The 16,937-nt window shown below is 43.2% G+C and overlaps 1 protein-coding gene across 2 annotated transcripts in view; it reads right to left on the bottom strand.

Annotated features, from left to right (window-relative positions):
- LOC119390623 (prohormone-1) overlaps positions 1–16,937 on the bottom strand; it is a 203,570-nt gene that overhangs the window by 36,196 nt on the left and 150,437 nt on the right. For both annotated transcript variants that reach the window (XM_037658232.2, XM_049414883.1), the window contains one exon: positions 15,298–15,405. In XM_037658232.2, coding sequence (XP_037514160.1) covers positions 15,298–15,360 — 63 coding nt within the window. In that variant the 5' untranslated portion in view covers positions 15,361–15,405. The remainder of the gene's footprint in view (positions 1–15,297; positions 15,406–16,937) is intronic.

Below are 16,937 nucleotides of genomic sequence, written 5' to 3'. Positions count from 1 at the left end.
GGGGGGGATCTTACAACATCCACCTTCTCTCCGGCTAAGACAATTTCACGCACTTAGCTATTCGATTTACACAAAGGCGCTGATTCGCCTGGTAATGCGGGGCTCAAAGACAAAGAAAGCGACTAGCCAGTTCCTTGATGGCTCAGTTTACACCGTGCGCGAGATGTGCCGGATCTTAAATGCGTATAGCATTTCTTTAGCTACCCCCTGTCCCTCTCTCTCTATCAAACACACACCACACACACACACGACACGCACAACATACACACACGACCGAAGTCAGCGCAGCGCATATGTGCATAGTGCGGACCAGCAAGCTGCTCCGCGAAAATGCATACGGAGTAATAACTCAGAAAAACTTATATTTTGCACAAGTTTGACGGAATAGAAAATTCGTGCTTGGAACCTATAAAGAACAGGTCTCAAAAGACATCGCAGGAACTCGTGGAAAGGACGTTTAGAGCGCGTTCCTTTAGAGGCTGCTTCTATATTTGCTGCACTCGCGATAAAGCCAGAAATTTCCTCAAATACTTTCTACTTTGCACATAAAAAAAAATTCTACATTAAACCATCTTAAAGCGGCCGGACGTTTTTCGTCTGTGCAAAAGGCGATACGCGCGGACTTGGTAAGGGTACCACAAAACACTGTTATATTTAGTCTATTTGCCGGCGCGGTAACAAAGCGATGTGGTCGCGTTTTCTTATCTTTCCTAAAAACGTTGCGCTTGTTGTTTCAAGAAATAATCTATATGCCTGCAACCAAGATAAGAGTTTGTAAAGGCTTCATAGGCTGAAAAATAAATTATATATAAAGAATGCATGCGAAGAAGGATTTTACGATGGCTGCATGTCGACACGAGAGCCGCAATAATTTACAGCTTACACTGTGGTTGCGAAGAGCTAAATTTAGAAATAAATCTCTAAACAGACGCAGCGAACATTACGCAACGAGCGCGCGATGTTAGTTTAGGGACGAAACCGCATATGGAAGATTTCACAAAGCGTGGCCACATGTGGAAATAATTTCTTGCGAGCAAGTTGCCAATAAAGCGCTTACAAAAGCTTTGTCTTCTTCCTGGAAAATACAAAGAGGATTTGAAAGAAGCGGAGGAATAAAATAGCGTTAGATTCGCATCATCGTCAAATGCATAAAAAAGATGCGAGAAGATGGGATAAAAAACGGTGCTGTTACAGGAGTAACAGCCCGCGATGCTAGACAAACAGTATTAACACGTACTCATGCACCATTATGCAATCAGAATTCTCCGTATTTTGATACTTTATCTTTCTCAGCTCAACCTACACATACGTTTAACCCATGTCTCTCTTCTAGATCTGTTGCTGGCTTTGCTCTGAGTTTGCTGGCTTACTGATGATGCGACAGTCTGGCGCTAACACTTAACTACGTTTCTAAAACGTCCTGCTCTTACGGTCTCCTGTGCACTGGGGAAAATACTAGCCCGCTTCACATCTGATAATGTTACATTTCGCGCCTTTTATATTAATGTTAATATCAATGCTATGCTGAAGCTATAAGTAACATCTCCATAGTTTCTTTGAACTTCAAGTCAATTCGAAAACTATTTCTTCCAGCATTTGTCAGCGTTACAATGTCAAGTGGTGTTAAACGCAAAGCGTAAAAGGAAGGCCGCGCGAAATATGCATGCCACTATATACATAACGAGCAAGGGGCCCGTATATGTAAAAGTGACGTCACACGGCTGGGTGGAGCGAAGACCAGCGTACTATACTTATTTCAAATCAATTATATGCCGGGCGTCTAGGTACACCCGGCGCCAGAACCAATGCGCTCGGCATCACACCAACACGCTCGGCATCAGAACAAAAAAAAAAAAAAAAAAAACGTACCAGGGAAACTTCTTAAAATATCAAACCGTGCGGTTCAATGACACGTGAGATCAAAAATCACATCCCGAAAAGAGCAGGTTTGCATCGTCAATGTGAAAGCAGTTATGATCTAGTTTCGATCGCTACTTGGTTGTTTGAAATCTTTAAAAGAATGCTCAAAGCGTATTTACATTCGCATTGTAAACATAATGTATCAAGAAAATTAAATAGGGAGTGGCATTTACCAGATGATGTTAGCAACATTGTTGTTCAGCGTAAACTGGCTTGTAGCATACCGCGAAGACAAAACGGGGACCAAGGAGAAGTACTGGAAGAACACGAGCCCTATACTTGTGTGTTTCTTGTGTTCGTCGCGCTTGTGTTCGTCCTGTGCGTTTTCTTTGTCCTCGTTTGCTTCCGCGTTATGCTACTCGCCAGTTTAGATGAACCAGCAAGCCCATATTGGTACCCTTGTTCTTATTGAGCCTACTGTATAATTTTTACAGTTGCACTGTAAAACTGTGCATCGTGCCTGCACTACATATCCGCCCATGACGTAAGCTATTATTTTACATTCCGCATTTATTCTTGAGTTCATCGGCATAGAGAAAGATCTTGACATCATACGCATATTGTCTTTAATATATTAAGAGCAGTTATGTATTTCTCGGCAACGCGCTACGCGTACACGCTTGATTGAAATTGTTGATGCATTTTCTAAAACACCAGGTCTGTACAAAGCAGGATTATTCATGAGGGCAATGAATACACTTTGACCAACGTGTAAAAGTTATATAGGATAGCTTGAATAAGCAGCATTGCAAGTGGCTCTCTGGGCAACAAGATGAGCATCTTGGATAAGAGCAACCAATAGTCATTATATTTCCTGGCGCCCAGTACCCAGAAGCATGTTGGCTGTTGTTACGTGAGCGTTTAATTCCATTCCGATCTAAAGAAAGATTATACTGCCACGCCCGCTGCTCGTTTTATCTTTATGTATTCGAGTTTCACGCACAAAAGCTATCAGCAACGCTCGGCACAGTTTGATGTTTGAACATGATGTTTCGTAAAGTAATCTGGGACAGGGTGCTTAAAAAAATGTGAGAAACAGCCCGGTTTGTCTACCTCCCCATGCAGTTGTTAAAAAGCAAATTTTGACATTGTGTGCTCAAACTGTGCTCTTGTACGACTGTTAAATAAATCCAAGCGTATGGGTAACTACTTAGTAGTCGATAGGAAATAATGGTTACTTAGCAATATATTAACACCATTTCTCATACCAATGAGTACAACTGCGTTGAATTTTTACTCACTGTGTCGTCATCGTCGTCATCAGTCTAGGAGAAAAACAAAAAAAAATTATGAAGAGCCAGCCGACGCGTACGCGCGCGCCATAGTCATCGATGATTTCTCGTTTCGGAGATGAAAACACCTGGCGCGGAAGGAATCAATAAATTATAAATGCCTCCTCTCCATTCATTTTGGAAAAGTCGTTTAGGTAATCACCTCCATGTTCCTTTTTAATCATTCGATAACATTTCATCGTGACGAGAAACATTTCCAAGTTTACAGCGCTGTTCGTTGATCAGGTGGCAACGATTCCTATATCATGACCTGTAATTTTGTTCTCGTTTTTTAACGTTCAGCGCAGTAAAAATTCGGCACGTAGATGTGCTGTTCTTAGTTTTCTGCTGAAAATTAACTTCCCAGCTGTCGAAATTCGAACGCCCCACTTCGCAGCAGTTTCTGTTATAAAATGTGTGTTGCTACTGATGCTGGTAAAACTTCATCGGCACCCATCAGGTGACAAGCAAAATAAACGGGATTGTTTCTAAAAAAAAACGAGATGCTACAATTACAGCCACGACGAACCTTGCGCAAGCCAGCGTCTACGGCTTCTCGGTACTTATATAAAACAATATTATATGACTATGATTACAATGTGTTTCCGGCTATACAAAGAACACAAAACAAAACGAACGTTGCTGAAGCTTGCACTGCCCTGTAATCTAAAGAGGAGACGCGTTAGCGTTGCCCATAAAGTGATCGCCGCAAAAACATTGACGCATGTCGTGAGCTTAACAAGAACTAGAGATTTTGACCAAAAAAGAGAATGTTCTCTTCTGCACTTGCAAAATTTGTGTGCCGGGAAAGTTCATATTGATTGCATTAAGATATCTACACCCAACATGTTTTAATTGTAATCTCCTTGATGTCAAGAATGACTCGACATGTTTGTAATGCGGGCAAAATAATGTACACTGGACCACCATAATTGCCATATATTTTAGTCGAAGCGCTCTATTCTAAAACTACTGATTCAGTACATTGCCGGTGCGATTATTTTTCATCCGGTTGTCCACAGTATCAAAGGTTACTTTTCATTTTCAGTTATCCTATTTCGTCGAACACACCAGCATAATGGAAACGGCAATGAAAATCTCACGCTCGAATATTTATTAGGAAAATGTTGTCACTGTTAACGTAACTGTATAGAATACCGGAAAAAAATGACGTAGTAAAGAATAATTTTTTCAAAATATCAAACCAATGTCCGAGTGGTAAAAAAAAAGAACATCACATATGGGTCATTCTATGGCAAAGTCCCAGCCAATCAACAAAATCGTGTTGATTTACAGCATTGAAAACAGTGAATTGCTAGGATATCTCGGAGAGGAAAAAAATTTGTGGTCATGTGGGAGCCAGCTGAATATCCCAGAATGTCCTCCGAGTGTTGTTTGTAAGAAAATTTATTCTGAGAGTATCGTTTCTTGTTTCAATACAAAATTTGGATAACTTACTAAGCAAGTAGGTTAGTGTAAGGTGCTCGAACCTCAATAATATTACTGCAATTTTTCTGCCATACACGCCTTCAGTAATTTTGCCAAAATATTCTATGTTTGCATTTTTTTCATTGCAATATTGCGCCATATATGAATATCTGAGTAATGAATACTTAATTTACGGAAGGTATATTTGGCGTTAAAAATATTTACAGACCAGTGAAGTTTCTAAAGTTTACTAGAAAAAAATGACAATTTTCAGAAAATCGCCGTTTTGGGTCCACATTGAGACGCAATTTACACCACTTGGTGCTACAAGTAAAAATCAGCTTTATACGTCATTCGAAAGCAAATAAACAAGTATTCCTACATGAGAAGTGTTATCATTTAATTCTTTGTTTTAATTAATAAAATAATTTTCGAACTTCCCCGTTGACGGCATTAGGGAACTTCAACGAGGGTGTTATTACACGCACAGATGGCTGCGGAAAGCCAACCATTGACGGAGTGCTACGTGTGATGTTGCTTTTCGATGCTCCACTGTTTTTTTTTTTTTTTTGCTACCTCTGTGTGAAAGATTCTATTGTTTCCTTATATTCTGTGCTTATGAAAACTGCGAATCGCTCCCATTAAAATTTCATTTGTTAGAAACTCAGCGCACGTGCCTTCCTTACGTAATTAGTCCCTGTGTTTGAGCTTTGTGATACTCCTCACATTGAGATGAATGAATGGATAAACAACTTTATTGCCTGACAATGGGATCGTCATAAGTCCTTTTACGGCTTAGCATGGCAACGCAATTCTTTATGATGAACATTTGCGACCACACGTGGAGCTTTGAAATGTAAGAAAAAAAACTGTAACAATTTCTTAAAAGTTTTTGTTGGCCCTATCGAATGCATTAAAAAGATGCATCTGGTCTTTAGGTAGGTTTTTAGTTTAAAAGATATGTCACAATGTAGGCTTCGTTTTCACAATGTTCCCTGCTTCAATTTTTCTATGAGTTATTCATATCAATACAACGACGCCTGCAGTTTGGTGTCAGCTGTGTTTGTTTTGTTACAGTCTTATTTTTAAATCTATAGTGATATTTTTACAACGATATGTTTACTGTGCTTAATGTAGACTCTTCTGTGGTATTAAAGCGCGGAAACACCGAAAACAGGCAAACATAAGCCAATATTTATAACCGAAGTACGTCGGCTGAGTTGCAGAATAACTTAGGACAGTTAGTGTCTTGGTACATGCCGCTGAGGCTGAACCATCACGTCCCAAGTACTCCCTCCTGACACAAGTGCCTGCTGCTTCGCTCTATGCACCTCCGTGGGATCATAATATTAGACTCTCATGAAAACAGCTGCAACGAATCTCCCATGCACGGAAGTCAATAGTGAATCGAGCGAAATGTACCAGCAAATTTTTTGAGTCTTCAGCGAACGAAAGTGGTTAAGTGAAAAGTAAACGATGCTGCATGTTCTAAGGTGCGCGTGGTTAGCAGGTCAAAATCACGTTCATACTTAGTCACCATTGCCTGCGCATTGGTTGCGGCGATTGGGAGCTCGAGTTTAATTTAGAGAGAACCCACCTGAAGGGCGCAGACCGACGTCCCGCTGTGAAGTAATTGCCAATAAGTTCTCTTCGCCACGTAGTAAATATCGCTACTCCGCAGCGACGAAATTGAGACGGTTTCCTGCGCAATGCCTTGAGGCCATTTGAGCAAGCTTGAAGACGGGTACAGACATTTCAGCGCAAGTGTCACTGGAAGCGGCATGATCAGGTTGCAACGACAAAAGAAGAAAAAAGGGATCAAGGTAACGTCATCCAAAATTGGTACGGTTCCGTAGCTCTTCGTAACCGCAGCTCCTGGTAGAGAGCAGGAGCTCGCCTGCGAGTTGCTCCTTCGTGAAATAAAGTACAAAAACTGGCATTCAGCGATAGCAGCTGCATTACGAGTAGGCGACTGTTCGAGTAGGTGACGCAAAAGAAGAGGAGGCAGAAGCGAGCCACCTCCTCTGCTCTCGTATCTCAAACAACGCTTCCAGTGGCGACGCCCTCATTCTCTCGCTTACAATGTACACCCGCGTTCCTCGCGACTTCCATACGAGTCCCGGTTCTTCTAGCTGAGCCAAGCGTGGGAACAAGTCAAACTTTGCGAGACACAGACGCGCCGACTCAGCGTCCGCGTGTGTGGCCGCGGTGTCCTGTCTCGGAGACGACCGGTGGGCAAACACGCGAAGAATGGATGTGCCCGGCAGGCATTTCTTGTGCTCTCTTGTCCTTCACGCCAGCGCTTGCGCGAAGAACACACACAGAGGCCTCGGGTGCCTCCCGAGCATCGAGTCAGCAGCCGCTCTTTCTGGGCCGGACGCTGTCAAATAATCTCGACTGCGGTGGTGTCGTTCGCTTCTGTCTCTTTTGAAATTGTCTTCGAAGCTGGTGCATAGGCGACGCCCATCCTCGGTGCTGGAGGGAATCAGTGCATTTACTCGCGCGACAGCAGGCGAACACACCCGCGGTCAAGCGGTATTGCTGTGATGACAACCGCGCATTTCTCCTAATACTAATGTTAATAATCTCAGACCAGGCCTACGTGCTTTCGCCGTAGATGTAATACCTGTCCTATGAATAAGCTGTGCCTACAGTTCCTGCTGCCCTAGGCGCCCCCGATTTCAGCACTGGTACTCAATCGGTGATTACATATCCGCCAGGCGCACCGAAAGCGTTTTATTTTGATTAGGCACATTTAAAAGGGGGTACTCAAAGCTCCGCGTACGTTGTTGCCTCAGCGCATTCGTCATGCACTAGCCTTGCGGCTACCCGCGCTATTTTTCTAAATCAGCATGCGTACTCATGGAACGCAGAGCCTAAGTACCCTATTCTAAAACTTTCTATCTTCTGGGCAAGCCCTATCCCGCAACTTCTGGGTGTTATTTAGATGGGTTGACGCTGACTTTATTTCATTATGGAGTTATCAACTATTACTTGCTGTCCATGATTTGCAAGCTCTGCATACGTCTTCGCAATTTGTGTATTTTACCACTTTTCAGTCGCTAATCAATATTGTTTACTTAATATGTGGACAGGTCAATTTGCGAACACTTATAAAAATGACTTAAGCAAAATAAGCAAATAATGACTTAAGCCTGTTGGGGACTTTAAGGTATAAAGAATGAATGAACAATGAATGAATGAAAAAGATTCGACCGTCTGATCAGTCAGTCACAAAACTATTGCGTTACACAAGGCAACTCTGGACCTCCACAGATTTTGCGTTCTTAATTGTAGAAGGCACTGCCTACGCTGATGTTTGCTGTTCTTGAACTGACGGGTCAGGATCACGATAAATTTCTACCGTGAAGTGCATTTCTGACCACATAAAAGCAGAATCTTGAAATGTCGGGAAATGCTGCTTCTTGAACGTCGAACGTAGAGCGTAGGCAAGGTAACAGTGAGTTAAAGTGAACGGTTCATAGCATTTTTAGTAATATTTGGGGTTGAATCTGCTTTCTAGGCCTAATGTGTGGGAGGACGAAATCACAGATCCGTTATCAGAGCGCTGGCGACTATACAGCTTGACGAAAATCGAATAAGTTGTGGACTTAAATTTCCGAAGCTTTTTGCAAGCCCTCACAATGCCTATCAATAATCGCCTTCTCACACCCCTTATAATGTACATAGATATAGGAAGAAAGTTCGTGCATGCCATTGCCATATAGTTGCCATTATATACTATAACACATGTATTAGGTGTATTTTTTGATGTAACTATATATTCTTGTAACTATAACAACTTGTAGGTTTGGGCGAGTCTGTTCATGATGCGAAAACTAGAAGCAGCGCGAAAAAAACGACGACAAAAATAGGAACACACACAACAGGACTAGTGCACAACAACAGGGCTAGTCGTGTTGTGTGTGTTTCAATTTTTGTCGTCGTTTCTTTCGCGCTGCTTGTAGTTTTCGTATATATTGCCGATCTGTTCGAACAGTTGTTTTGGTTACACAGAGCCATATATGTATCACCGTACATGACTATTAAAAGAATATATTATTAAAATAATTTTAATAACAAGTTCATCGAGGCATTATATCGCTGTAAAAAATAATAAAAGACCACATATACGGTGTTTCAACAAGTGTGTCAAAAAATCCTCAAAAATCAGGGAAATGCGATATTTGTTCGATGCCTTCACAATTACTTCTCCTGTAACCACAGGGATCTTAAGACGACTAAAGACATCACTTGGAACAGGAATTAAGGAAGTTAAATTATTAGCTTTTTAATTAGTGGAGTTAGGCGTTTATGTCAAAAGGGAGAATTGAGGTCCTTCATGCGAAGAACTGAACTTTGAAAAAGCGGCCTGTTGTAATCATTTTAAGTAATGAAATTCAACCATGTTCAGCGGCGAAACAAACAGAAAGGCGAAAGAGCGCAACTGTCTTATTTTTCAGAGTCATTCACAATGGGTGAGCGTCATTATTCAACCATCAACCGACCTTGTTGTCCGAGTGTGCGGGCTGCGCTTGCAATTATAGCACGCACGGCGCACACACATTAACGAACGTGGAAGAAGTACACCTCTGTAATCGTTGCCTTCAACAGTGGCGTCATTCTGGTCGTCAACTTGTTGCGCTCATCAGTGCTTCGGTTTCGCCGTTGAATTTGATTGAATTTCACTACGCGAGAATTATTACTAGAGGGTGCATTTTCTATATCTCAAAGCTACGATGGGTTCTTCGCATGAAGCACTTCAGTTCTCCCATTTGGCATAACCACCTAACTCCTCTAATTAAAAAGTTAATTAATTTCACTCTCTTATTACTGTTCCAAATGATGTCTCTAACTATTTTAAGATGCCTGACTCTACAGGAAAAGCAACTGTGAAGGCAGCGAGCAAATATCGCAATTGCCTGTTATTGAGTATTTTAGGGTACATTTCTTGAAACACCCTGTATACAGTTCTAAAATGAGATGGGGTCAGCACTAGCTAGTTTAAGGATTCTACAGGGAAATTTGTGCCCCTTGTGAAGCAAGCGATTCACTTTCCGCTGCAGTATAGTAAACTTCCTTAGGTTGATTCGTTAGTTAAAATAGGTTTAAGTGAGTACCACGGTTTAATTGCTAGAGGAAAATATACTGATATTTGAAGCAAAATGTCTGGGATGAGTGTTCGGCCAGCATATGGGGGTGCTCATGAGGTGCTGGTCTTCCATGCGAGTATAGGTATACTTGAGGTATCTATTTCTATTATGCCATGGAGTAGCTGAGAAATTAATTATAGTCGCGTTAGTTTGGGTCCGCTTTTACTGTACGATGTCTGTGTTATTAACTTTATGTGTTCATCGGTTTCTCAGTTTCTTCTTATTGAAAATAAGCCTTATTCCTTTTACTTGAACTACTGACATTTCATTCACCTGTTGCTGGGTATGTGGGAGCCATACAGGGCTATCATATTCCAATACAGATTGAAGAGGGGTTGTATAAGCGTTTAACAAAAGGTTTAGGCATCTTTTCAGTACAAATAGTCGTTTCAGGACTGTCCTAGTAATGTGGCCAATGCGAGGCTCCCATCTCGAGTCGTTCGAAATATAAGATTATATTGTATATTAGTTACATAGCCAGTCATATAATTGTGGAGCATTCAAGAGAGCAGCTCGTTGGGCTTATACAAACTTGGTTCGAACAAATGAGATGTTCGTTTACCCGTGAACCCAAACGTAAGTTTTACCGCTAATCGCGACTATGGTAACATTAAATGCACTCGCAAGATGAAAATATACCCCAGCGCATACGACAGTGTATCACGTTACTTCGAAGCTCCGCGCAATTAGAAGTATTCCATTCACATGCAAAACGTGCCATCATTTCAATATAAACGAACTAGCGCTAAACAGTCCTGAAGTAGGAGCATTTGGCAAGATTTCTGCGCACGTTCTTCCTCTGTTATTTTTGAAACGTTCGTCCTCTTTTTGTTTAGCTGGCAGCGGCCCCAAATTTTCCGCTACCTGAATGAAACATACTTCAAGTACCTCGTTCTTTGTAATTGCATCCAACGCCCCACATTTCATTGCCCAGGCAAGAGGTGCATTCATTTGCGCACGGCGTTCACACAGGGGCCCAAATCAGAATCGATTTTCGCGGTACAATACATGCAGATAAAACAAACAGAACAAGGGACCACCGGCTAGGCCCGTTAAACCCCCAGCTCGAACCCATCGGCTCAACTGATGAAACTGCACATGTTCGTACAGCTGGCACAAAACATACGCATATCTGTTCGGCAATTTAATTTCGAGCGACCCAGTATGGTAACTGCAGAGCTGTTCGGCACTCGTCCGTGTCGACAGGTGTTCCATGAAACCACTCCAGTTGTAATCACGCTACGGGTAATCCAAGCTGCGGCTGCATCTTTACTTCTTTTAGCGGTGAAGATTAGTGCAGCGCCATACGGCGTCAGCGATGAACGCTCACTACCGAGAAAAAAAAAAAAAAAAACTTACCGCATAAAATGAAAACGAATGTACGCAGCTATGTACAAGTGTTGGTTCCTTTAATGCTTCTCACTCACCCATGCAAAAGGGACGAAATTGGTCCCGCGTTGCCAGGTAATCTTTTACTGTACAAATGTATTATACCCGTGTCACACGGGCGCGCAAAAAGTCTTTTAGGTAAGCGGTCTTTTACTATGTTGAAAGACTTTTTATGAAAAGGCGTTCCCTCGCAGTCACACGGCACCGACGATCTCTGTTTAGAGGTTCCTTCCGAATGCGCTACCGAAAGAGTGGCGCTCGATTTCAAAACAGAACCAGCGAAAAGAAAATTATGTGTCTCGACAGAAGCTGTCCAAATTTATTGTATGGCACGTTTGTTGACATAAATTTAACAACTCCAGTTGAAAAAAAAAAATCACAGCATATCCACGGGTGAATGATGAAGAGCTTGGGCGAAGCTCCTGAAGCAATCATGGTTACACCGTGAAATCTTCAGTGGTTTCGCCCAGCAGTAATCAAAGCGATAGCCCAGTACATCATCAAGGATGTGACAAACACTGTATATATTTATACAAGAAATTTTATTAATCGTAAGTGGTAGCTAGACGTGGCTTCCGTTCCCCCTTCTTTATAACGGCTTTATGGTCGGTGAAGTGATGGATCGGTGATGGGTCGTAGTGGGATGTTTGCAAAGACGAAGTAGGGGCAGTTTGCAAAGGTGGCTTCCGTTCCTCCTTCATTTTAACGGCTTTATGGTCGGTGAAGTAATGGATTGGTGATGGATCGTAGTGGGATGTTTGCAAAGACGAAGTAGTGGGCAGTTTGTAAAGTATTGGTGATGGGTCGTAGTGGGATGTTTGCAAAGACGAACTAGTGGGCAGTTTGCAAAGGTGGTTACGCCGGACAACGGAGACGTGACAAGGTTAGACTAAGAGGAGCTTCGCCCCTAAAAATGGTTCGCGCAGTAGTATCTTAAGAAGCGTTTGCACAACTGGCGGCCTTTATATATTATTGTGGCAGCAGTGGGCGTTTGTTTTCCTTGTTAGCGCTCTTGTCTGCCTCGCCATGGATGACCGTACGGAGGAAAAAGTGACAATTGGAATTCTTGTAGCGTACCATCTCTCTCTGGAAAACGAGGCAGACGCGGCGACGGGCTGATTGCACACCGGCGTTCGCCTTTCCGCGCTCACTCGCGTCCATACTGGCGTCTATGCGGGCGGCCATAATCCCAACCCGTTCGCCCTGTTTACGAGAGTACGCAAAAAATAAAGTGAAATGGGTTTCTTACGCTGCTTAGGACAAATGAAATTTATTTTTATGTGAGCCCAAGTGACACCGTAATAAAGAGCTGTCGGTTTTTTTCACCACTTCATAAATGCTGGCGCCCACTGATTTCGAGGCTTCCTTTACCGCCGTGAAATAGTTCGTCGAACGCCGTTTCCAGAAAAGACCGCTTCTGAAAAGGAGATCGCTCTCTGCCGTGTGACAGCGCGCGGAACTCTTTTTTCGGAAAAAGTCTTCTTGCTTAAAAGACTTTTTAGTGTCCGTGTGACACGGGTATTGATTCGTGTCCCTGATTGTTTAAGCATTGGCATGTTGACCCAACTAAACTTTGGTCCAACGATTGTTGACCTAGTAACGCTGGCCCAACCAGACAGCTTTGTGTCGAATATGAAGTGACCTGATAATCGTGTCACCAATTCGAATGCGGAAAGAAGGAGTGAAATGTTACGATGAGCACGTTAGTCTCAGTCTAAACCTCTGGAGTTGACAGAGAACGAACAAAATACGCTGAATGCAATCCTTATACAAGAAATTCAAGAATCTATCTTGTTTTATTTCTCTCACGCACCATCGCCATTGATGTACACAGCAACACCTACAAATTTAGATAAGCGTACATTTTCAATAAAGGGGAATGGTACGACTTCAAAAAAATATGTAAAAGAGCCTGAACTGTATTTCTGTTGCATGTGCCCGTCAAATTTCTCTCAAAACACACTTATCACAATAAAGCTAGGAAAGAAAAAGCAATCACAATATTTGTTCTGTATTAAACGCTTAGAGGATTTGCGTCGTTTCGAACTAACCCGTAATGCTAGGGCCGACGTTTTCCCATTTCCCTCTATAGCTAGAAACGTCTCTGTGCGCAAACAGACATGAAATGAATTCAGGTTATTGCGGATGTTCGAGTTTATCCTGCGTACGCAGAGGCGGTGTTGTGTAGTGGGCAATCACGAGCAGAAGTTCTTTATTCTGGGAAGACTGCATTAATATTCCAATTACCCCTTCACTGACCTAAACTCGACTCTGGAGTGCTATGGCGCCCGTCCCACCGTCCAGACGCATGCCACGACGGACCGCGCAGAGAAAGGGAGCATGTCGGCATGGCCTTGAGAGCACTGGCCGCAACACGAGCCTGTGCGAGACTGTGTGAGGCTTCCCTCGGGATAAATGACACTCGTGACAGAGACAAAGCGATCGCGAAGTGCCGCCAGTGCGCTGTGGTTTTAAGGCTGGCTCCACGTTTCAAAAACACGCGCGCATTTCTTCGTGCCACACCGCATGGGCGAGCGCTCCCGACGCGCGCGTAGTACCGTGAAGGACCGATGTACTGATTAAATAGCCTTGGCTCATCTTAATGACCAGGCGATAGCAACAGCGCAACTTTGCTGGGGCAAGAGCGTTTTTTATTTCGTAGCCTTTCGGAGCCAACACGCGCTACATAACAATAGTGCGCATATTTGCCGTATAATGTAGACGCCCCGCGTAAGTAACGCTCATCTTAACTTGTGGACTGCCATCCTTCAATGCATGTTTAATAATTCACTGCCAAGGAGTTGCGGCAAATTGCACATGCAGCATCCAATGGGGTGGCGTCTTCTGTTTTGAGTAGACCCTCACAGTTAATCATGAAGTGTAGTTCCCGCTGTTCTTTCTTTCCTTGTCCAGGATTTTTTTTTTCTTGCCGAACAGTTCGCGTCAGTAGTGTTGGACTTGTTTATGGAAACAAACATTGCAAGAAAACTTATTTTCCGTCCGTAAGAAAGCAAACACCATTTAGTGTTCAGAGGGCGAAACGGAAAAGATTTTCTTTCCAATCAGACATCTGCCGTTGTCTCGTAGCCTTCGGTAATGATACACCCAGCGTCAGCTTTGGCTCAAACTTTGCGGCAAGACTGAAAGTTGGGCTAGTTGGTAATACATAATGGGCAAAAAAAAAAAAAACAGTGCGCAGACGGACGGGACGAAGAAAAGGATACACAGAACAAGCGCTTGTTCTGTGTATCCTTTTCTTCGTCCCGTCCGTCTGCGCGCTGTTTTTGCCCATTATCAAACTTTGCCCCACAAAAAGAATGTTAGCTTTAAGATCTTGCTGTGAAATTGGGAATTGCTGCATAATTACACGATTCACACGCTTGTTTATCCATAGTGCGACTACATTTGCTACGGTTTGTCGAAGATAGTTCTTCTCAGGAAGCCATGCACGACGCCGATATGAAGCTATTTATATAGTTGGATACAGCTTAAGAAGTCCAAGGAAGTCCTGGCCCGGACAATCAAAGTGCAGCGGCCGATCGCCTCGGCGACAAAAACAATAGCACCCGATCATGCACCCGCTCATGCACTCCGGCTCATGACGTAATTCTTTTTTCGTTAGTATTCTTGCACGCACACTCATGAACAATCTCTTTTTTTTACACTCGTACCTCTGTGTCCTTTCTGAAGCATCAAGGCGCTACGACAAGTGCGGAAGCCAGTGGATTAGGGTGCCGGACTCATTATCAGCGAAAGCAGCTCGGCGTTGGTAAAGACGGCTTACGACTGAAGGGCTTCGTGAGCTTCACTGCGTGATATCTGCCTGGTTGTTCGTCTTCAACAAGCGTCGGCACACGCACCGATATAGAGGCACGTGACTTGTGCACGACTTGTACAACGCTTACATTCACATGTCTGGTTCGCCGTACAATAACACCAATCGGCCCCAGAATCGGAGCGACATGTCTAGATGTAACAGAATGCAGTGTGTCTCTTCGTTTTCTCTTTTCGCTTTTTTTTTCTGAGAACATCCACTAAACATTGAGAATTCGGCGCACAGGCTAGACAGATCGAGAGGCACGTCTCAGGAAGAGTTCCGACCTTTAAAGCTAACTTTTGCGAGTGAAGCGACTCACCTCTGCGCCGGTGGCGGCGAGAAAGAGGAGAACGCAGGCTGTGATGAACACGATGTGCTTCATGGCCGTCGTTTAGCTGCTCTCGACGTGAAGACCCCGGCGTCCACTCTGCGAAGAAAAGTCACAAAGATACGTAAGCTGTTGAGGCCTTGAAGAACCAAGTTATAGGCGCAGTAATTTTTTGTTCAGTGCGACATCAAGGTGATACATTAGCGTGACTGTCAGGCTGGTCATCCCGCCATTGAGTATTTGTGACAGCATGCAGCGTGGTCCACTGTATGTCGATGCGAGGGTCAACCTGAATGTACTGCGCACTAAACAAACGGTCGCGTTAGCCCTGTAGCTATGACTCTCCGTGGGTTCGACTGGAGACGAACATCGCGGGCTCAATTCGTCTCCTCGGATATCGCATACCGTTACATATGGAATGTGGGAACGCTTCCGATTTCAATTCAGGTGCTCGTTAAAAAACACCTTGGTGGTCCGCATGAATCTCGAGCCCCCCGCTACGGCACCCTTCGTGGGTTACTACGGAACCCCCGGGCCTCACTCCCGGTAATTTAACCTTTAATTAATGAATCCGTTGTCATGAAGATATTAATTTTCTCAGCTTCTGTCCAGGGCTCGAAGTTTCTCGCGTACCATTAATGCAACTGTGAGAAGAAGGATAGCAGCGCAGGCCATGGCTGGGCCTCGTGTTCGCAAGGAAAAGTAAAAAAAAAAGGAACGTCATATGAAATTTCAAGTCACATTGGTCCCTATTCAAAAGGAGAGTGCTGATAACTGCCGCATAACTTCACTGTTCAGGGCAAATGTATTTATTTATTATTTATTTATTTATTTATTTATTTATTTATTTATTTATTTACAGGATACTGCAGGCTCAGAACTGAGCCCATGCAGGAGTGGTATCAAGAGTGAATCACAAGCACTTTACAAACAGCAAAATTGCAATTCATAATGAGAACAAGTAGTAAAAGTACACGCATGCACACACAATTAATAATATGCACTTACATACCCGCGTACATATAACAATTCATAATCAACAGTATTTTGAGCGCGTAATTCAATAGTAATTCATAATTAGTATAAGTATGCGAACTTATATAACTATAGAGAACTATGCATACATGCATGCACATACCGACTTGACTCAGCACTAAGGGTTCTATTACGCCAATACATGCGTGTAATCCGTGACAAAAGGACAAATTACTCCGCACTTCATACTAACCTTTAAAGCTACGCACCTCGTTTGATAAATGAAACGTGGAATGCCATCTTCTGGCGACCATCGCCATATGGTGTTCTGGACATCTACTTTACAACAAATTTTATCTACCCATGCCTTGAGAAAGGGGCCTGTACTGTCGTACTGATATATGTGACAGCGCACAAATAAAAAAGAAGAGTGTCACGTTTCGTTTCTTTCCGTCAACTGGCCTGCCCAAATATTGTCAGTCCGTGCCCGATGTTACGTTTCACAGCTCTCACGCGTATAAAAGTACTGGTTTCGGTTAACTGTGCTTCGATTTATTCCAACAACAAGCTGATACGCAATACGGCGTTCTTTGCACAAAAATACAATGTTAAAAAGCAATGGAATGCTTCCTTATTCGCCCATATCCCGTCCATGA

This window comes from Rhipicephalus sanguineus, chromosome 4, assembly GCF_013339695.2.
Source record: "Rhipicephalus sanguineus isolate Rsan-2018 chromosome 4, BIME_Rsan_1.4, whole genome shotgun sequence".
Classification (NCBI taxonomy): domain Eukaryota; kingdom Metazoa; phylum Arthropoda; class Arachnida; order Ixodida; family Ixodidae; genus Rhipicephalus; species Rhipicephalus sanguineus.
The sequence above is the reverse complement of the archived record's forward strand: the minus strand, read 5'-3'. Positions and strand labels throughout refer to the sequence as shown.